The sequence below is a fragment of the Pezoporus occidentalis genome, unplaced genomic scaffold (genome assembly GCF_034315485.1).
Source record: "Pezoporus occidentalis ecotype Australia unplaced genomic scaffold, CSIRO_AGI_Poc_V1 ctg19, whole genome shotgun sequence".
NCBI lineage: Eukaryota > Metazoa > Chordata > Aves > Psittaciformes > Psittacidae > Pezoporus > Pezoporus occidentalis.
In genome coordinates this window covers 964,293-985,686 of record NW_026913748.1, presented here as the reverse complement: position 1 = coordinate 985,686, position 21,394 = coordinate 964,293, and the positions used below count along the sequence as shown (strand labels likewise).

Genomic DNA, 21,394 nt, shown 5'->3' with positions numbered 1-21,394 from the left:
GCATGGGAACAGACATCACCATGTCAAATCCTAGTGAGCCAAAAAGTCCATCCTTCCTTCCTTCCTTCCTTCCTTCCTTCCTTCCTTCCTTCCTTCCTTCCTTCCTTCCTTCCTTCCTTCCTTCCTTCCTTCCTTCCTTCCTTCCTTCCTTCCTTCCTTCCTTCCTTCCTTCCTTCCTTCCTCCTTCCTTCCTTCCTTCCTTCCTTCCTTCCTTCCTTCCCCCTTCCTTCCTCCCTTCCTTCCTTATCTTCCTTCCTTCCTTCCTTCCTATATTCCTTCCTTCCTATCTTCCTTCCTTCCTTCCTTCCCTCCCTCCCTCCCTCCCTTACCTCTTCCCTTCTTCCTCCCTCTTATTTCTTTTTCATTTTTATTCTTTCTTCTTTCCTTTTTTCCTCCTTCTCTCGTTGTGTCTTTTCATGGTAAGATGCAGCCAAAAGTTTACTCCTTCACCGAGGTTTGGCTTCTTTTCCAAAGATGTTAACACTACCAAAGAGAAAGGTCCTCTCCAGCCTTCTCCCATGCTTGCAGCTGGGGCAATTCCTCACTTTACTCAGCGACCTCTGCGGCTTCAATAGAAAACAAAAAAAAAAAACCCTCCACTTTCCCTAACATTTAGACTGCATGGTGGGGCAATAATTCATCTGACTCATGAGCCATTTAACTTTGCTCAGCAGGATCAACATCTACAAAAGGGTTTTTAGATGATAGCTTTGCAAAGGGTCTGCCTGCAAAAAAACAGCTCACAGAAGACAGGCTTTTGGAGTTTGAGTGAATGAGTTCACGTAAGCAATTTGTGTCAAGACTTCAAGCAATAAATAAATCGGCCTCAGCCACTCTTAAACAGTATGCTTAAAGGTGAATCCACCCCAAAACTCATAGCTCTTGGCTCATCCTCTGAATTACCAAGTCCCTGGTGTGTTCAGTTATATAAATATTATAATTGCTGAGTAACTTACCTGGGAAAACTGAGCAAAACTGGGATCAGCAAAAAGAGGCACGTGTCCTAGCAGCTCATGACAAATATCACTGCAGGAAAACATGACATCTGAATAACTTTAAATTAGTAAAAGTCCAGCAATGCTGGATGAATGCCCTAGAGTCAGCACATAATCAAGAGTGCAGTGCATTTCCTCCTAACATCAAATAATGCTCAAGAATCATGGGAAAATGTTCCAAAATTATTCTTGTGATGGAAAAGCATACACACTCCAAGGTTTTCAGTACTTCTACCATCATGCATCCCTCAGAGGGAGGTTGATATATTATCTGTTTATGCTTATGGAAGAAAACCATCCATTCAACTGCCTGCTCAGCTCAGGAAAGCTCAGAAAGAAAACACCCCACAAAAGAGAGCATGGATTTTTCAATCTCAAGGACAACAAATGTCTTTAGACTAAGTTTAGGCTATTAAGGCAATTCACCATGGTGTCAACATCTGCATCAAGAGCTCAACTCCAGTCCACGTTCAGGCGCACAGCCTCCCACTAAGATGTAGGAACTTGCCCTTCCTTAGGTCGAACTATTTTCATCACAAGTGGCAGCTTGACAAGCATATTTGGGGAAGAACTCACCTAAAGACAACTAGATTTTTCAAAGACAGAGAAGTGATTTCGTAAGAGGGAAAGGGGAGAGGAATAAGATGCTCCCAGGAGGGCCAGGCCTTTGGAAGACATTTCAGCATGGCTTTGTGCAGGATGAGAATGGGGTAAGCAGATGTAAGGAGGAAAATCAGAAAAATGAGGGATAGAAAAATAGAGACAGAAAGGAGGCTGTGGGAAGAAGTAGGAAGCAAAGTAAAGGTAAGGGAGGGGAGGAAGAATTGTAATAACATGAAGCAGAGGAAAACTGTTTTGAAAATGACACATAGAAAAGGACAATGGACAGGGACGGAGAGAAACATTACAGCATAAAACTGAAAAAAAGAAGGGATCAATGATCTGGTCTTCCTTTATCTTAATGCCAGAAGCTTGCATGCAACATGTTGAGTCATTCCTGCACTAGATTTCACGCCACTATTTGGGTGCTAAATGCCTTTGTACACTGCTCCCTCTTGCATCCCAACCACCACACAAGCATGCTTTCAGTAGCAAAACTGTCTCATCCATCCCAAGAGAACTTGCAGAAGAGGATGAAGCTTGTTAAAAAGACTAGAAATCTTCCAAAAAATGTTTTCAGAAGAGAGCCACTTGGCTGCTCTCCATTAGCTCTGTTCCCAAGAGTGCTCCAGAGTTCCACATGGTTATTATCAGTTGGGCTGACCCTCGTTTTAGCCTGCTGCAACTTTACACACTTTCTGTGCCAAAGTACTTACGGCTCTGGTGTGTACATGGGCTTGGACGCATGGCGAATATACTGTGTAGAGTGGAATACTCGGAATGCCAGCCCAGCCAAGAAATCCCGAGAGGAGAGCAAGCCTGCAACAGGACGCAGGCGAAATCCAGTGCAGGCTGAAGGGACAAAAGAATGGTGTCATGTGTTTGATTTATCCTTATCCAGACTCCTCACAGTGGAAAAAGATTGTTAATTGTTTTGTTTGCTCTCTTTATGTTAAACAGAGCTTAACTCTGAAAAAGCAGGGAATTTTCTGCCCATGCGTACCACCATCACAGTATCTGAGCATCTGTACCATTGCTCCCCTGGAAGGTTTAGAAAGGGACATGTGACATAGGCTAAGTGCTCCCCCAAGCACTGTGGGGAGCCTGTGTTAAAGCAGGGACCACTTTTCCATCTCTGGAAGCACCACCCCACTGACAGCTGAGGCCTTTGGTTTGTTTTGGTATTTTTTAATATGCTGCAAACTTACTCTGCAGGAATTTGGAAACATCCTCAAGCTGGGGAATGTTGTCCTCCCGGTAGCCACAGTACTTCTCCAGCAGTGGGAACACGTGATTGTGTTCATAACAAGCATGAGTTGGATAGAGACTCTTCAGCTCCCTGAAGACGGTGCCCCAAGTTTTCCTTTCTTCTTCTGTGTAGGTGACTCGAGGAATAGGTTGGCCACTGAAAAGAAAACGGATACACTCCATAAGAACAACAGAGAAAATGTCTTATGTCGCCACCATCATACTCAGGACCCTTACATGGACTGGCATGTAAGCTGTTAGTGCAGGAGAGGAGATGCTTTTCATCTGACATGCAGGTGTAAAAGGAGCCTCACTTGACCCTAGACACAGGCTGGGAAGGTCTTTACTGACCTTAGGTGACCTTAGGCCTTTAGAGAATACCTTGCGTTACTGTGGTGAAAACAAGTACATGCTTATTTGTCTTAGCGAGTTGTTCTAAGTGTATTTGTTGTCTGTTGGTTACAGTTTATTTGCATTTCTAAATATGGTGCAGTCGTTGTATTTCTTGCTCTAATACACATTATATTAGTTGTTTTGGTTACAACAGGGAAACCAAAAAACTTTCTTGGAGGGGCAAAGAAATTCTGATCGGTACTTTATGCTCTAACAGATGCAGAATCCAGCCAGATTGACTTTTTATAATTATAATGAGCAATTTTGAGTCAAATCCCACCCTCAGGCCTCCATGTGCTTAGTTTATGTTGAAGCTAGAAGGAATTAGACAATCACAAGCAATGTAGTTTGGCCTCCTGTGAATATCCAATTCCTTTGCAATAATGATAGGGCCATAGGTGAATCCAACAGCTTTGAAAAATCAAAGGGTTTTAAGTAACTTAATAGGGTTAACATCACTGCTGGAATAATGCTGGAGCTTTCCAAGCCCCAGAGACCCCATTGTTAAACTCCTGATGACACCCCACCATCTCCCACTCCCTCTTCTTTTCCTTGAGCCGCAGGGCAGCTCCTCTGGAACACCATCATTTTCTGTCTCTCTGTATCATCCCTCCTTGATCTGTGGAGCTTTAAACACCATGTTGAATTATGAAGATTGCTGGGGATTGTTCTTCTATAGCACTCCCAGGTAATCCTCAAACACCTTCCAGGGTTACAGGGGGAAGCTATGGCTTAGAAACCTTTCAAATTTCAATTAAAATACTTCAGGGATCAACAGGGCTAGAAGCAACAGAAGGCAGAGGGAAGAGGCAAGCTAAAAGCAAAGAAAAGAGAAGTCAGGGAAATTAAGCATTCAACAAAACCAACAGGTAAATATATTAGGAGAGGAAGCAAAAGAGCAAAGCCAGAGTAGAGAGACAAACAGCAGTAGGAAAGAGGAGAGAAGAGGTACAAAAGTAGGGGCACAGAAGAAAGTAAAATTGATGGTGGGAAGAAGAGTACAAGACAAGCAACCACGAACCCAACTTACTTTTCTAGCAGGGTATCACCTTCACAAGCTAAGAACATTTGCCTTTTCAGATACTTCCCACAAAGCCTTATAACTTTGGATGTCCCTCTCCTCCTGCCAAGTTCTCTTGCATCTCTTTCCCTCCATGCTGAAGACACCTCCTTGACCTCTCCCTCCCCACAGTAGACCCTGAAAGGCATTTCTGCCATGTGTAACACCCAGGGCAGACGCATCATAGGTCCATCTAGGCCTTCATGAATCAACACCCAAAGTCACAAAAACGCATGCCTTCTTTCCACAAGCCCCAGAAGCCCAGATGCATGACACCCTACTCACTGCTCTGGTATGGAAAAACCTAGTTGGAAAATCCAGTAATTTCACATAAAAGGTGCTTTTGGGACGTAGGTCCAGGTCTGTATAGCTTGTTACCAATGTGTCTGAGTATCTGGCTAACAGACTAAATATTAATTAGTTATATCTTGGAATATAATGGCTTCATCTCCATAAGATGGTTTCCATTTTAATCTTGGGGGGTGGGGGGAAATAACATGATTTTTGTTTTATTTCTATGTAGGATTTGGTGAAAGCATGCAAACTAGAGACCAGAATTTGCTACCCATTATGCAGGAAAGATAAATATTCTATAGGATACCTATAAATGGGCATTAGATCCAACTACATCTGACCATAAAGTCTTACCCAAATTTTCTAGTTTTAAACTGGGCTTCTGATTTTTTCACCTGACTTTTTTTCACGTTCCGTCAGTCAGTACAATTTTGCCTCTCATTTTGAGATTAGATTATTAGCTCTTTGGCTCAGGGACTATCTTTTTATCGCAGTCCTGCAAAAAGCAGAGCGCCAAATGTACAACATATGTTAGTTTATACTTTGCAATCACAATTTTTCCAGTCCCAGCAAGACACAGGCCCAATAGTACTGATATAAATGTGTGAGTGATTTTGGGAACAGAATTTTATCTCCACCAGATCTGATCACTGAAAGCAATCAAGCAAGCCTGTTCTAACTGTTCTAACTGTTCTAACTGTTCTAACTAGCGGTATTAAAGATAGCAGGAAGGGATTCTACAAGTACATAGCAAATAAAAAACAGACAAGGGAGAACGTAGGCCCCCTCAGGAAGCTCTCGGGAGAACTGGCTACACAGGATTTGGAGAAGGCTGAGGTTCTGAATGACTTCTTTGCCTCAGTCTTCACTGGCAAAGGTTCTGACCGCACCACCCAAGTCTTGGAAGGCAGATGCAGCAACTGTGAGAATAAAGACCTTGTGCCCACTGTAGGAGAGGAACTGGTTCGAGACCATCTTAAAAATCTGAACGTGCACAAGTCCGTGGGTCCTGATGAGATCCATCCGCGGGTCCTGAAGGAGCTGGCAGATGAAGTTGCAAAGCTGCTGGCCATCATATTTGAGAAATCATGGCAGTCAGGTGAAGCTCCTGACGACTGGGAAAAGGGAAATATAACCCCCATTTTCAAGAAGGGGAAAATGGATGACCCGGGGAATTACAGACCAGTCAGTCTCACCTCTGTGCCTGCAATATCTTGGAGCAGATTCTCCTGGAAGGCAGGCTAAGGCACATGAAAATCAACAAGGTGCTTGGTGACAGCCAGCATGGCTTCACTAAGGGGAAATCCTGCCTGACCAATTTGGTGGCCTTCTGTAATGGAGCTAGGGAACTGATGAACAGGGGTAGAGCAGTTGACAACATCTGAACTTTTGTAAAGCATTCGACACTGTCGCACACGACATCCTTGTCTCTAAATTGGAGAGACATCAATTTGACGGATGGACCACTCGGTGGATAGAGAACTGGATGGATGGCCGCACACAAAGAGTTGTGGTCAATGGCTCAATGTCCAGTTGGAGACCAGTAACGAGTGGTGTCCCTCAGGGATCGGTGTTGGGACCGGTCTTGCTCAACATCTTTGCCACTGCCATGGACAGTGGGATTGAGCGCACCCTCAGCAAGTTTGCCGATGACACCGAGCTGTGTGGTTCCATTGATAGCCTGGAGGGAAGGAATGCCATCCAGAGGGACCTCGACACGCTTGTGAGGTGGGCTGATGCCAACCTCATGGAGTTTAACCATGCCACGTGCAAGGTCCTACACCTGGGTCGGAGCAATCCCAGGCACAGCTACAGGTTGGGCAAAGAAGAGATTCAGAGCAGCCCTGCAGAGAAGGACTTGGGGGTGTTGGTTGATGAGAAAATGAACGTGAGCTGGCTTCAATGTGTGCTTGCAGCCCAGAAAGCCAACCGTATCCTGGGCTGCATCAAAAGGAGCGTGACCAGCAGGTCGAAGGAGGTGATCCTGCCCCTCTACTCTGCTCACCTGGAGAGACCTCACCTGGAGTATTGTGTGCAGTTCTGGTGTCCTCAACATAAAAAGGACATGGAACTGTTGGAACAAGTCCAGAGGAGGGCCACGAGGATGATCAGGGGACTGGAGCACCTCCCGTATGAAGACAGGCTGAGGAAGTTGGGGCTGTTCAGCCTGGAGAAGAGAAGGCTGCACGGAGACCTCATAGCAACCTTCCAGTATCTGAAGGGGGCCTATAGGGATGCTGGGGAGGGACTCTTCATTAGAGACTGTAGTGATAGGACAAGGGGTAACGGGTTCAAACTTAAACAGGGGAAGTTTAGATTGGATATAAGAAGGAAATTCTTTCCTGTTATGGTGGTGAGGCACTGGAATAGGTTGCCCAGGGAGGTTGTGAATGCTCCATCCCTGGCAGTGTTCAAGACCAGGTTGGACGAGGCCTTGGGTGATATGATTTAGCGTAAGGTGTCCCAGCCCATGGCAGGGGGTTGGAACTAGATGATCTTAAGGTCCTTTCCAACCCTAACTATTCTATGATTCTATGATTCTATAACTGAATTTATCATCTCCATTTATTTTTCTTAGGAAATGAGAGCCCAAATTGCTGATTGCAGCTTGGTCAGACATGATAAGTGTATCGAGCACAGGATTAGCATCAGAACCATAACTTATTCATTATTTTTATAGTGTATGCAGTTCCTGCTTTAATGTAAATGATAGGCACTCCTCCTCCAACTCTGATTTAATGGGGAGAAAACCAGAAACGGCTTTATTCAATGCTCAGGTCTTTGTAGTAGCAACAGAGTCTGATGCTTAATTAGACAACAAAGCTGGAGAAGAGGGGTGTTGTGGGGAAGGAAGGGAGGCGATGTTCTCTTCTGAACGTGTGCCTGGAACAATTTACTTTTGTTTTACTGCAATTTGGGGATAAATGCATGAACAGGAAGATTTAAACACATGACAGATTTACAGCTGACAACAGCAAAAGGACAGTTGTGGAAAAATACATATTACCAGGAGGGTGAAAGCCCAAAAAGAGGGCAGGAGATGTGGCCTTACTTTCGCCCCATACACTGAGCACTCACTGTTTGTAGTTGTAGGCAATATCTGCAAACTCCTTCCTCCGGGCCCGATACACAGGATCTTTGAACCCCTAAGGAGAAACAGGAATGGTCAGTCCCTATATAAATGCAAACAGAGAACTACCTTCCTCTCAATGAGCAGCCTCTGTCATGGCTGGTGCAGTCCAAGAAGTGCAGGAAGGAGAGTGGGAAAGCTACTTCCATCCTGCCCAGCTCCACTCCTTCCCAGTCTGCAGAGCCACCAGAGCAACCATCCTGCCACAGTCTCCCTGCACCTCTCATCCCTCAAGTCCTTTCATTTTCTCACTTCTGCTTGCTACGAACAAAGGAAACATGCTCCTTTACAGTGCCAACAAGGTGCTCCCCTGGGAGCAGTGCACTGAATTAATGGCACTCAAATAACCGTGTCCTTCTGGTTTCTCAGGAAGCTTGTTGCAGTTCCTGGCACAGCTGGGCTGACCTAGAGGAGCAGAGTTAAGACAAATTAGAAAGACACTCATCAACTCAGTCAGACTTCTTCGGCAGATTTTCAGCATGAACCACACTTAGAGGTGCTCGTTTTCAAACTGTTAGAGCAAAAGTAGGCACTTACCAGGCCAAAAAAGCACCCTATTTGCACTACAAATTCAACCATTTGAAAGTATTTAATTACTACAGAGAATGTCTAATAGACCTTGTGGTGGGGAGCTTGACTTTTTCAGGTTATTACTAACAAAACCAGGGATGAGAAATACAATCTCTAAATCTTCATCTAGGATAACCATTCTCCTACCCCAGTGTGCCTCCTATTTAGACTCAAATTTCCTCAGGGCTAGGAGTGTCTTCACCGCTTAAATTAGAGAGAAGTCCTTCCAAGCTAGGACACCCTTCTGCAGGGCAAATAGCAGCAACTCACTAGGCATTGCAGCAGTTCATGAATGCATCTCTGTAGTGCTCAGCACAGCTGGACTGAGCAACCGCGAAGCTACAACCAAGTACAGGAGGCAGCTGAAGTGGAGTAGAGATCCAACATTTTATGTCAAAAAGGGGCAGTCAGTGGCCTAAAAATGTGCTGTGCAAGATTAGCCTGGCATAGAGCTATTAATGATTAAATCCCATATCACTTAACCAATAAAAACACAGGCTCCTTTAATTTCTATTTTATGCACTCTATGTACTGTCACACCTATTTACTCCAGCAGCTGTGTTTCCTTTTTAAGGCATAAACTGCTAACTAATTCTAGGAACTAGAGCAGAGATGCTTCATTCTTTTTAACATCTTTTTTGTTTTGTTTTGTTTTGTTTCTTTTTTCAAATACAATCCTGGTCTATTCCCGCATGACACACAAGGGGGCCATTGACTCAGTGTATCTCCTTTCATTCTGCCTTTCATATGACCAGGCGGAACATCATGAATCATTGTACATGATGCATAACACATCTCAAGTTAAGCAATAGGTAGTGAATGACTAATCACCCCATCTCAATTAAACTAATAGCAGCAATTTTTGTTGCACTGCATGTAATTTATTTATAATCACCCTATCTCAATTAAGCTAATAGCAGCAATTTCTGTTGCACTGCATGGAACTCAGTGTGTTTTGACAAATGAAAATAAGTTGTTGTTTGCTTGGAGAGGGAATAGAGGCAGAAAGTGTTCTTGTATCTGGAAAAGCTGAAAAAAATGCTGAATATTTTATTTTTATCAGCTAAACCAATGAACAAAACTTTCTGACCCTACCATTTAAACCACAAACTTTTTGAAACAAGGGCCTTTTCTTTTGTTGTGTCTCACAATACAAGAATCATGTCAGACTGAACAACCACATAACAAGGCATTAAGCTCAATCGTGTATATGTAATCAAGGATGAAAAAAATACAGTCTTCTTATCTCTGGGCTCTGATATGCTGCTTCTAAAGTTGCTAGTGATTCTCAGAATGAGTCTAAAGTTACCATGTCAGAGCCACATGGGAAAGCTAGAGGCCCTTGTTGTGGCCTTGTGCTCTGGTGACTACTAAGTTCTCCCAGTATTTGCCCAAATTAAAGCAACCTGTAGTCTGATTTACTTCATAACCAGGGATTGGGCTGGTTCTGACCCTACAAATGTGGTACTCTTCTTGTCCTGTATCATGTGAGACAGTCTACTAGGTTTGTCTGAAAGCAGAGCAAGTGCAAATGAGAGAAACATCTGTCCCAATAACTAGAAGCATGTTAAAAACATAAAGCTCTTTTTCTTACAGGATGATCAGCATCCAGTTCTGCTCCACAGCTTAGGATCTGATTGGCAAACCTGTCCAGCTCTTGGATACTTCTTGGGAACCATGGCACTGCAAAACAGAAAAGAAATTGAGAGTGGTATGCTTCTTCATTACTTGGTTTGGGCCTGCTTTCTGGTCTTTCCTTCTTTTCATCATAAATATAAAGAAACATATGCAAAGGTCTAAATTCTTTGGCCAGCAATGGTCTTTCCCTGTAACAGGAAGCAAGAGCAAACCCTGCAAGTTGTCTTGAATTTGTGACTGTTTTGCACTGTTGGAAGAATTCAGAACATCAGGAATGGCTAGCTCTTGGCACAGAGCTGGCTTGTAATGTTTATGGTTTTCTGTTTATTATTCTGGTTTCTTGGCTTACCAAAATGTAGGAATTTTTCCAGTGTGCTTCCTTTCACAGTAGCTGGAATCAGCCATTTTAAAGGAACAGCAAGAAGCCCCACAACAAGAAGGATACAGGATTATTTGACCCTCCGAAAATCTTTTTCTAAGAAAGACCTACTTGGTGGCCTCACTTAAGCTAGGATGCTGAAATAAAATGATGAATGGCACCCTAATACTTCAGACAGGCATTGTATTACTGTAGCCATTATGCAATAATGCATTCATTTAACTGACATTTTGGGTCTGGTTCTCTATTGCCTAGTAACTCCCTATACACACTGCCTAGAGCACAGTTCAGGGTATGAAATGTGACCACACTGACTATACAGCATGTAATGCCCATGTGGTCCTCCCCTTACAGAAGGACATAAGGTGGAGGTCAAGGAAGAATCACAGAGCTTCACATGTGATGTGTTCAGATAGGGGAAAGCAGAAGGCAAGTGGCTTCATGGCAATTGCACTACAAGGAAAGGCTCTTTGCAGCTCGTGAGGTACATGGGGCAGTCGTACCATGTCAGACCTCCTTTTCTGGTGCCAACACCTCCACCTAAGGATGTACTCCAAGCGCAGGGCGTGCAGTCATATCCCATATGGTCCCCACATTGAGTAAAAGTCAGCAACATGAACTTCAACACTAATACCATGCATAAGCCTGCTGGTCCAAGCCCAAAGGCTTTCAGCAGTCTATCAGTAACATGTTTGCAGTTCATTTAGTGACTTTCTTGCACAGATGGATGCCACTTGTCAATGCTTGGAAAACAGCTCATTCCCCTGTGTGGCTCTCTGCTCAGCTGAGAGCACTGCCACTCAGCCATACCTCCCCATTTGATTTTGGGGGCTATGCCAAGTGAACCTGATCCCCAGCCAGCAGCTGCTGCATGAGTTCCCTGCAGTGCTTTGCTGATGGGGCTCATCCCAGACCTGACAGACCACCTACAGAATAAGAGGATCACTGTATCCAGGACTATTCAGCCTTGCTTTGTACTGAATCTAACAACAGGGAGGGCACTTGCGGCACTGGGTTTCTGCAAGGCACCTGCACAGAGCAGCAGCATCACATTTACAGGGCATGCTTTGGGCTGCCACAGCTCAGCCCCACACAGAGTGCCCACCTTCCCTGACCTACTGCTGTCCTACCACCACCCAGCACTTCTCCTCGGAGCCCTCAGTTTGTTTCGGGCAGGGGCAGGGAGGGCAGGCGTCTGGTGGCTGCCATCCTGGAGAGGTCCTTGGCTGCAGAAACCCCATGCTCCCACCCAGCATAAATGGGGTTTGGTCCCTTCTTCCCGAGCAGCGGAAGCGAGTGCTTTGCCCTACAGAACAGACCTGAACAAGTCACTAGATGGCAGCAGCAGTCCCAGGAAGATCGTCCCAAAAAATTACTCCTTTTGCAGTGTTTCTCCAGAAATGCTCTCTCACCTTGCTGTTAGCACCCTTCCTGCACCTCCGACCCCTTGAGTTAAACTAGTCAGGGTAGAAAAAGGTGTGTTTGAGTCCTAGAGAGGAGTCACTACTCACACCATCTGATGGGCGAGCACACCAAGCCATCCTGCCCCAATTTTCTATATGGCAGCCAGGCACTGGGTTTATCCCCCAGCTCTGACACTGAGCTTTGTGCGATGGTGAAGGAACTGCTTCACTTTTTAGTGCTTCAGACTCACCACTATCAGGTTGGGGTGAGGCATACTGATAACTTTTGGATTAGGCACTGGCAAATAAAGCTGTCTGGCAGCCCCACAGCAAAGGATTTGTCAGTGTTAGAGTGAAGAACCACTACCTTCAGGGACACACCATGACCTGAAGGTTCCAGGCTATGCAGAAAAATCAGTGGGGGCTTAAGTCTGCTGTGGATTTCAGCAGTAATGTCTCTGGGGTTTTGCTGCCCTGAATCAGAAAGGTGTAGGTGGGCAGGGTTTGAATCATTGCAGCTTCAATGGATAAAATAGCTATATAATAGTGACTTACTTTCATTAAATACATTTTATTCTCAAGATCTCCAGGGGACTTGGTGCAGAGCCCATGATAAATTCTGGGACAGACTGATTCCCAGGCTGATGCAGTGTCAATCCTAGGTGTGGAGATGTGTGTCTTGTTTTAACTCAACACAGGAGCAGCACCTTATCTTCTAGGTGTGCGGTCCTTGTGGATATCTGACCAATTTTCAGCAGATCTCTGCCCTTCTCCCTGTTCACCCCATAGACTGACAGTCGCTAAGAGTCCAGCTTGAGCTTGCAGAAAGGGGCAGGCTGTGAAAGGGAAACCCTGAGGGTGCTTAGTGCTATTCGCACCACCGTAGCTGATGTTAAGTCAGGTCCTGGAAAGTCCTGAGTCTTCTCGGCTCTCGTGGAAACAACAGTCAAAGGTCCTGAGCATAGCCCCAGAGCACTGCACAAAGCCCACCCAGCCCTCGCATCAGGGACCGGGGTGCAAAAGGGCTACTGGGTCTTTTGCCTAGCTGTGGTGTGCAGGAGGCCGTCCCCAGCCCTCCCAGCAACTATTTAAAAGATCAAATCAAATTACCCCCTGAGTGAATCTATCCCATATTTTGTTTGCAACATCCTCCTCCTGCCCGTTAGCCAGACTTGCTGTCTGTCTGTACAGCCATTAATGAATTGCCAGGGCAAGCTGTTGCAACACTGGGCCTCTGTGAAGGTCTGAGTACCAAATGTGGGCTGATCAGTAATAAATATTGATTTGTCTGTAAGTGAAACAGCAGCATTTATGGGATCGTACTGGACACCCAAGTGGTGACCAAATTATCATGGGGTCAAATACTTAGCAGAATGCTAATAAGCCATTTATATAAGAGGCAGCAAAGCAGGGGCAGCGAGGACTTCTGCAGAACTCCTCCATTTGGACCATTGTGAGGAGGGTCAAAGAAGGTCTATGCAATTTATAACAGTTCGAGGACCAGGTTTAGTCCTTTTTTAAACAGTCCCAAATGCTTTGGTCAGCCTCAGGGTCTAGCAAACAAGGCCCCTACAGAACATCAGCTCCCAGCCTGTCTCAGAAATGCAATAAATTGTCTGCATTTCCCTAATGCTGCAACAGGATAATATTTAATTCTTTTTATTCATGGGCTCCAAGTGAACTGTAGATACCCAGCTTGTTTCCAAAAACAGCCATGAAGAGACACACTGTTTTCACAACAAATCTTTCCATCTCTACAAAAGGCTTCTGGCCCTGTGACTGCTAACCCATATCATCTGAAGCTCTAAAGGTACCTTTGAATTTAGGTCATTTTGCTGGCCTGCTCTCAGCTAAAATTACACTGTTGATCCAAATCTGGTATTTGTAACCATTTGGGTCTGTCAAAGGGAAACCAAAATCGTATTTTGCATTTAATTGAGACAAAACCCTAAAGCAGTTGAAATGACCAAAAAAAAAGGGGAAAAAAAAAGACATTCATTTAACCCTTGCCCGATAAAGGGTTACATACGTACACATGTGCTTAATACTGATCTGTACTGAAGGGGAAGAATACAGAAATTTCCTCTGGCTGTCCACAAAGCAGTGCCCCAAGAATGGCACCATGTTCTTCCTATGGGAAACTGAGAAAAATTGTTTTGGGTTTGGGTTTTTTATCTCAAATCATGAGCTTGAACAAAATTAATCCTTTGCAAGGAAGGGGTGAGAGCATCTTCAGACAGCAAAGGAAGAATTGGTCCCATGGGAGCCTGAACAGCCTCCAGGAGAAAACGTTCCCAGATTTTACCTGCCCACTGAAAGGAGTGTGACAATATACCCATAAACCATATTTCTGAGCTTTTGCTCCCTGCGGATATATTGCTCTCATTGTGTGTTTTCAGAATAAAATTTCACAGAACACAGCTGTGGATTATAACCAGATTTGGAGGATACATTTGAAAGGCAGGGTGACCTAAGAGGCACCACAAGGCCTGCTATTTGTTAATGCCATCCCTGATAAAGGACAGCATCTTACCACGCTTTCTACAGCTCAGTCTGCTCCAATCTCATTCTGCCCTTGTAGAGCTGTCTCAGCCCAGAATGTGCCACCCACAGTTCATCCCCTAAGCACGGCGTGTTTGACCTTTCAAAATATGGCTCTTTGGGGATTTCAGTTTGACTGGACCCTTACTACTCTTGACAGAAGTTGAAATTGAAGAAAGAAAGAAAAAAAAAAAAGGAAAAGAAAAGGGGAAAGGGCAAAAAGAAATATCAATCTTCCTCTATTTCCTTGGCAATAAATTGCTCCCACTTTACACTATTTCTGAATTACTGAAACTAACAAACAAACACAAGTTATCCTCTCAAACAGAAGGGGATCAAGTCCCTTTCTGCCACAATGAAAGGATAATCTAGCTCAAAAAGCCTTTGATCAACACAGTAATATGCAGTGAAATCCTAATCCTACAGCCGATCATAGGAGTTTTGACTTCTGTGAGGTCAGAATTTCACTCACAAGCCTTTCTAGGCCTATATTTATACCTGTCTCTATCCAACTCTAGCCTATGCTTATGTACAACTTTATTATTTAATAAAGTTTATTATAAACTTCTTAATAATAATCAGAAAAATAAAAGTAATGTCAACTGCTACTAGGCCCTGTAGCTTTCTTCTGGAAATAAAAGAGTCCCCGAAAGAGAGCCTCTTTGATTTGACGTGATCATAAATCACCTAATCAACCTTTTGTCCCTTCGTCTCATGAATGAAGAGAACTGACTCCAAAGAGTATCTGCCTTCTTTTTTTCATCTTCAAATGTAATGTCATGGGTAGGACACAAAAGAAATGGTAAAAGGATTACCAGCACTGATCTCAAGAAGGTATTAATGTCCTTTCATGTTGTTCCTAGGAAGGAAGAGGAAGATCCAGACCTATAGTATTTAAAGTCTGAAATCCTATTAAAATCACATCTGTTATCTGAAAAGGCATTTAAGCATGTCTCAGACTGGATGCTGGGCAGCCACCACCATACCAAGCAGCCTCAACTCTAGCAAATTTCTGAGAATTAGGAATATCGCTTGCAAAATCTTTCCTATTTCACTCTGAAGTCAGAGTTATGACTGACATCCCTGGGATTTCCTACAGGAATGAAGAGTTATTCCTGCTTCCACCAAAGTGGATTGCAGAGACTTACTATAGCAGGAGTGAGGGGCATCCACAAGCCCAAAAGTCAGATGGATGGTGTGAGGGATAGCAGCGAGCGGGCAGGTAGTCACTCATGGGACTTTTCCTCCCTCCTCTCAGCTCAGCCCAGGGGCACAAGGGTCTCAAGGATGGGACTGCAACAGCCACAGCCAGGGTCCATGAGGCCAAATGGAAAGCAAATCCAGGTGTTTAAAGGGGCATGCCAGCCCTAGGGAGCACAGGAGGGTAATCCCTCCCTCTGCCCCATGAGGATGCCATCCTTCCATACCAGACTTTGTACAGGACCGGGCTCTTGTTGACTCTGCTACACCACAGAGTTTGTGCCAGAGTGATCTGTGAGGTCTCAGAGACATTTGGCAAGAGGGAGGGCACTGCGACAGCACTTTGCAACACTTCAAGGTGGCAAAGTCTGTGTTAACAGGGTCTGTGTATCACTGAAAAGTTAATACACAGCTTTTTTTCACCTGAGTGCTCTCTGGGAGAAGTGTTCAAGATAGGGGAGCCCCCCAGCTGGGTCACACAATGCACCAGTCATTGTAAATGTCTCCAGGACACCCCCTTGGTGACCTCCCTGAGAGACTCCAGGGAGCCATCCTTCCTTAGGAAGGTGAAAGGCATTTTTCAGTAGGTGACATTTTTCCACAAAATGGCACTGTAGAGGCTTTACTCTGCTGGGTACTGAACAGACACAGATTTATTATGGGGATGGGGTGGGAAGGAATAACGCCTGGATTTCTCAAGGGAATTGATCTGCTATCTACAAGCCAAGCCCATGCATGCAACCACAGATTTTGCTGGAACTGTTTGCCCCTTTAAATAGTAATGGAGTTTATGTGGGTTTTTTGAATCAGGGCAGACAGTAACTAGACAGATGTAGTGCATCCCACAGAGATCCTTGTTTACTCTTTTCTTCAAAGTTCTCATGTGTACGGAGAGCATAAGAAAAGGTTGAAAGTGTACAAGCCCTGCAGTGACTTTTATTGCTCAGTGGTCCAAAGGCTATGGGATGATAGTCAGAGATTCAGTGAACATGTCATTGGGCTTGATAAGCTAATGTATCTGCATTAAACATGGTGGTATGGATCCCACCTGCACCCCTGTTTATTCCTTCATATTATAGGTGTGAATCAAGAACAAAAGTTGCCACCCTACATGACTTGCACAAAACTGTGTATATAAATGCTGCCTAATTTAAAATAAGGCAGAGACTGGGAGCAGAAAATAGATGTACCTACAACTTCCTGCACTGCTCCTTAGGGATGTACAAGTTGAGCCCTTAGCCTGTAATTCAAATCATTCTTTGATGCCTGGTAACTTCTGCAGGCAGTGTAACAAGCTACGGCAACAATGCTGTATTTCAGAGACTGAGAGTGCTGTCAACCAGACAGATGACAGCATAACACCATAACACCAGTTCCCAGGAGAACTAAGCATGGCAAAAGATGGAGCATGTCAGTTTACATTGAGAGAAAATCTCCAAATGAAAAATCTTACAACACAGGCAAAATAGCAGAGGTAGGGAAACATAGCCATACAGATCCAAAAGGAACTCCATTGCTACAGGAAAAAGAAGTCAATATTTATGTGTGATGTAAACATTCCTTGGCAATGTCATCCTTGTTACTGTATCCTTACCAGTGTCCTTCTTCTTTGTTCGTGAAAGCTCATGGACTGTTGCTCCGATATCATTTCTCAAGGACTTGATGATCTTGTCCAGTGCTGGAACATTCTTGCCTTCCAAATTAATGAAGAATTCATACTCATCTTTGTTGAGTCGGGAAGGTCGGGACTCAATATGGGTCAGGTTTATTCCTTTTTCCTATAAGAAACAGAGATTTTGGTCCCACAGGGTTTGGGTGAAGAAATATGACATAAATACTAGCTAAAATTAATGTGTTAGACAACAGCTCCTCCAATACAATACAAATAACTCAAAAGTAAATTCTTGCCACTGATGGCCATTCTACTGAAGACTTTCACAACAGGGAGGGAGACAAAAAGGAAGAATGAGAAGGATACGGTATTCCCCCTTGTGCAGAGCACCAACATAAAGACTATGAATGACACAAACCTTTGAAAAAGGTGAAAGTAGGATACAAGTTGTAAATAGACTTTGTATTGTAAATGGTGGCTCCAATACCACAAATACATAATGGGAGCTTGTCTGTGTAAACAAGAACATCTCCTCAGGATCAACTCGGGAAGTAGGCGTTTCACCTGAAGAGAACCCTCTCATGAGAAAATGAACACTGTATTTATAAGCATCTTGAAAGGAGGTTGGCAAAGCAAGCAGCTGGGCACCCTGTGAGATAAGCTTCTGCCAAGCCACTGCACAGTCACCTGCAACACCACCTGTGTGGTTTCCAGGGCTGTGAGCAGGTGCTGGGCAGAGATCCAATGCGAAACATGGATCCACACCAAAAAGGCAGCCAAGGGTTTTGCAAATAAAAACATGGGTGTTTTAAATCACAGAATCACAGAGTCGCTGAGGTTGGATGGAGCCTCTGGAGATCACCTAACAGCCTGCTAAGGCAGGGTCTGATAGGGCAGAGTGCTCAGGACTATGTCCAGCTGAGTTTTGAGTATTTCTGCAGATGGATACTCCACAGCCTTGCTAGGAAACTGCTCCAGAGTCTGACTACTCTCACAGCAAGGAATTATTTTCTTTAGCACAGACATTCAAATTCCGACCCACCGAATATCTTTCCTGACCAGAAGAGAAGCTCTGAAGAAAGGGATTATTGGCAACTATAGCCTTGATGTCCATGGCCAGTGGGTACCCAACCTCAGACATGCCACCATGTCAATGTGTAAAGCAACATGTAGCCAAAAATCCTATTTTTTCCAGTCACATAAATGCAACTCCAGGAAAATCTCCCTCAGTTTAGCTGAACTCAAATGCTTTCTGGAGCACTGTAGTTTGAAGTCTCTTTTTTTGAGAAAGACCTTTTAAACAGATTTTGGTTGGTGCTGACTTTACCACCTGACCTGTCAGGCTTACACTGGAGCAGCGGCCACAGCACATCATGGCCAGGTGTGGGCTTCTGTCCCTTGGGAGGGATAGGCAACCCCCTGGAGGAAGTTTTGGCTTGAGGATCAAGCACAGAGGATTCAGAGGAGCTGACACGCAGTGCTCAGCAGCCCTGGAGCAGCTTTTGTTTTGCTGCTTTCAGGTTTAAGACCCCAAACTACGTGGGGTGGAATGATGGCCCTGGTGATATCAGTGTCAACCCCCCTGCTGCAGTGGGGTCAGAATTTAATCCACGAAAAAACGCTGCTAGGATCTACTTGTGACCTACAGGGAAGAAAGAGGGAAGCTTTCTTTTCTGTGCCTCCCTCCAGTCTGAGCTTCTCAAGCCCCTTAAGGTTTTCTTTGCTCCTCTCAGTGCTTGCACAGCGCAGGGGGGCATCTGGCCATCAGCGGCAAAGACCTCATTCACTCCACCACAAAAGGCAGTTTATTACTTTGTAGGAACCAGCATGCATGTCATTCCTCTGTTTCCTGAGTGTCGCACGCTACAGATGTACTTAAATTGTTTGGCTATATACCAACACAACAAGTTGAAAAGGTCAAAAGCGCATTCGTCGACTGCTGCTCTTGAGAGATGCTGTCCTTGTGGGGCCGTCTGTGGGAGAGAATGGCCGCCACTGTCCAGGGCCCCAAGGACAATTTGTTTTAGGCCTCCAAAGCCCCATTTCACAAACAGGCCTCCCATTGTACCCTCTGCTCGGTGAGGAGCTGGGAGGTAGGGCAGCCTGGAGCTGGAAGTCCGGATAATTCAGGGATGGAAAGCTATTGACAAAGAGCAGGCGCAGGGGGCTGCCAGCCCCTTTGCCATGGCCACAACATGGAGAGCAGTGTGGCAATGTGTACCCAGGGCACAGAGCTGCTCGGCTGCTCTGTGCAGCCGCACACAGAGCTGGAGAGTGGGTGTAAAACCTCTTCCTGCCAAAGGCTCTGCTCAGGCACACTGAGGTACTGCTTTACCTTCATGTTGCACTGATGTGTCAGGGTATTTTGTTCTGCCTCTGTGTGGATGCATGTGGGAATGGGGTCCCAGATCCTGACTGGGCTTTCTAGATCTTGCAGGGGCTGTGATAAGTATTCAAGGCCAGGTTGAATGGGGCTTTGTGCAACCTGGTCTAGTGGAAGGTGCCTGTGCCTATGGCAGGGGGGTTGGAACTGGATGATCTGTAAGGTCTCTTCTAACACAAACCATTCTGCAATTCTGTGATTCTGTAACATGGACCTCTGTTCAGTAGCAGTTATCCCCTCCTTCCCGCCCTTACCCACAAGTGTTTATCCCTGCCTTAGCATCTCTACCCCATAGATTGTGTAGCTGTTTGAGTCTGATACTTCAATTATATCCTTTTTTTTTTTGGCTTTTCCATTGTATCCGCTCTTCAACCTGTCTCAGCAGGCAGCTGCATGAACAGCAGTGCCCACCAAATGGAGGGAATGATGCAGGGGTTGGGAATGAAGAGACAGGCTGCAGTGTTGGCACATAGCACGCTTAAGGCAGCAGGAGCATCAATGCCTCCTGAACTATCACTACAATCTAAGAGAGTGAGGAAAAGGAAAAAAACAGAAGAGCTCACAGAGAGAGTCATCTCCCTTCTTACACCTGAGAAAAGCAGAACAGCTTCCTGCAGAGTGAGAAGAGATCCTTCTTTTCTCTCTTCTGTTTGAGGGATGCCTGCAGCTCAGCAATGCGCAGAGCTAACCCTGTTAGAGTTACCTCTTTGTGCCAAGGCTTTGGGACCTCACAGCAGAGAAGCTGAAGGGAGAACCCTTCTGGTGTCTATTTTCAAACTAAGAATTCAGCAGCATCCATCCAAATCCCTGAACTGGTGCTCCTGGAGAGCATGTTCTCATATGCTATGCATTGATACTAAGCCACCGATTTCAAAATATTTACAGAGACTGTTACTAGAGTTAACAAAGCTCAATTTCATTCTAGTCCAACTACTCCATCTAGTGTTTAATCTTCATCGTTTCACATTGTTCAAAATATTTTTGTATCCTCTGCATCTTGCATTCGCACCAGGTTTCTCACAGTAGTTGATACTTAAAGTTCCAACTTCTGGAGACAAATGGTTACCTGAGAAAGGAGAATGGGGACATTGTTTTGTCTAGTTACTTATTTTGAGCAGTTTTCAATCTCTGCGTTTTTTAGTAGAGTTTGAAATCTTGACAACAGATGCCCTCAAAAGACAATTAATAAAAGTTCTGTATTTATTTTATGCAACTTCATGATTTCTGAGCTATTTTTTGTTGATGGAACCTAGCTCCTAGCTTTCTAACTGGTTTTGGAAGATCTGGGCTGTCACATGTTTGAGGCTGGATTCACACAAAAACGATTAGTATTCGTCTCTCCTGCCTTTCCTATTTTAGACCTCATACAAATCAGATCAGCCCATGCCTTGAGATTAGAAGTGCCTTTGCTGAATTCACCCCATCGCTCACTGCAGCTGCAAAGAACTTGGAACAGGTCGGTGCTTCCCTACTGACCCATTGGACAGATCCCAGAGTAGGGCCACAAAGATGGCTGGAGCATTTCTCATATGAAAAGAGGCTGAGGTTGTTGGTCTTGTTCAGCCTGAAGAAGAGAAGGTTCAGGGGAAACCTTATAATGTCTTCTAATACCTAAAGGGGGCCTATGAGAAATCTGGAGAAGGACTTTTTACAAGGGCCTGTAGTGATAGGACAAGGGGGGATGGCTTTAAACTGAAAAAGGACAAATTTAGGTTAGACGTTAGGAAGAAGTTCTTCACTATGAGGGTGGTGAGGCACTGGCACAGGTTGCCCAGAGAAGCTGTGTCTGCCTCATCCCCAGAAGTGTTCAAGGCCAGGTTGGACAGGGCTTTGAGCAACCTGATCTAGTGAAAGGTGTCCCCGCTTATGGCAGAGAGGTTGAAACTGGATGACTTTTAAGGTCCGTTCCAACACAAACCATTCTACGTTCCTCCTCAGGCTTATGACC

General features: G+C 44.8%; 1 protein-coding gene across 1 annotated transcript in view; it reads right to left on the bottom strand.

Annotated features, from left to right (window-relative positions):
• PAH (phenylalanine hydroxylase) overlaps nucleotides 1-21,394 on the bottom strand; it is a 38,820-nt gene that overhangs the window by 6,395 nt on the left and 11,031 nt on the right. The window contains exons 3-8 of the mRNA XM_062616352.1: nucleotides 17,046-17,229; nucleotides 9,885-9,973; nucleotides 7,669-7,736; nucleotides 2,804-3,000; nucleotides 2,312-2,447; nucleotides 957-1,026 (exon numbers count right to left, since the gene is read on the bottom strand). Of these exons, the coding sequence (XP_062472336.1) occupies nucleotides 957-1,026; nucleotides 2,312-2,447; nucleotides 2,804-3,000; nucleotides 7,669-7,736; nucleotides 9,885-9,973; nucleotides 17,046-17,229 (744 nt within the window). The remainder of the gene's footprint in view (nucleotides 1-956; nucleotides 1,027-2,311; nucleotides 2,448-2,803; nucleotides 3,001-7,668; nucleotides 7,737-9,884; nucleotides 9,974-17,045; nucleotides 17,230-21,394) is intronic.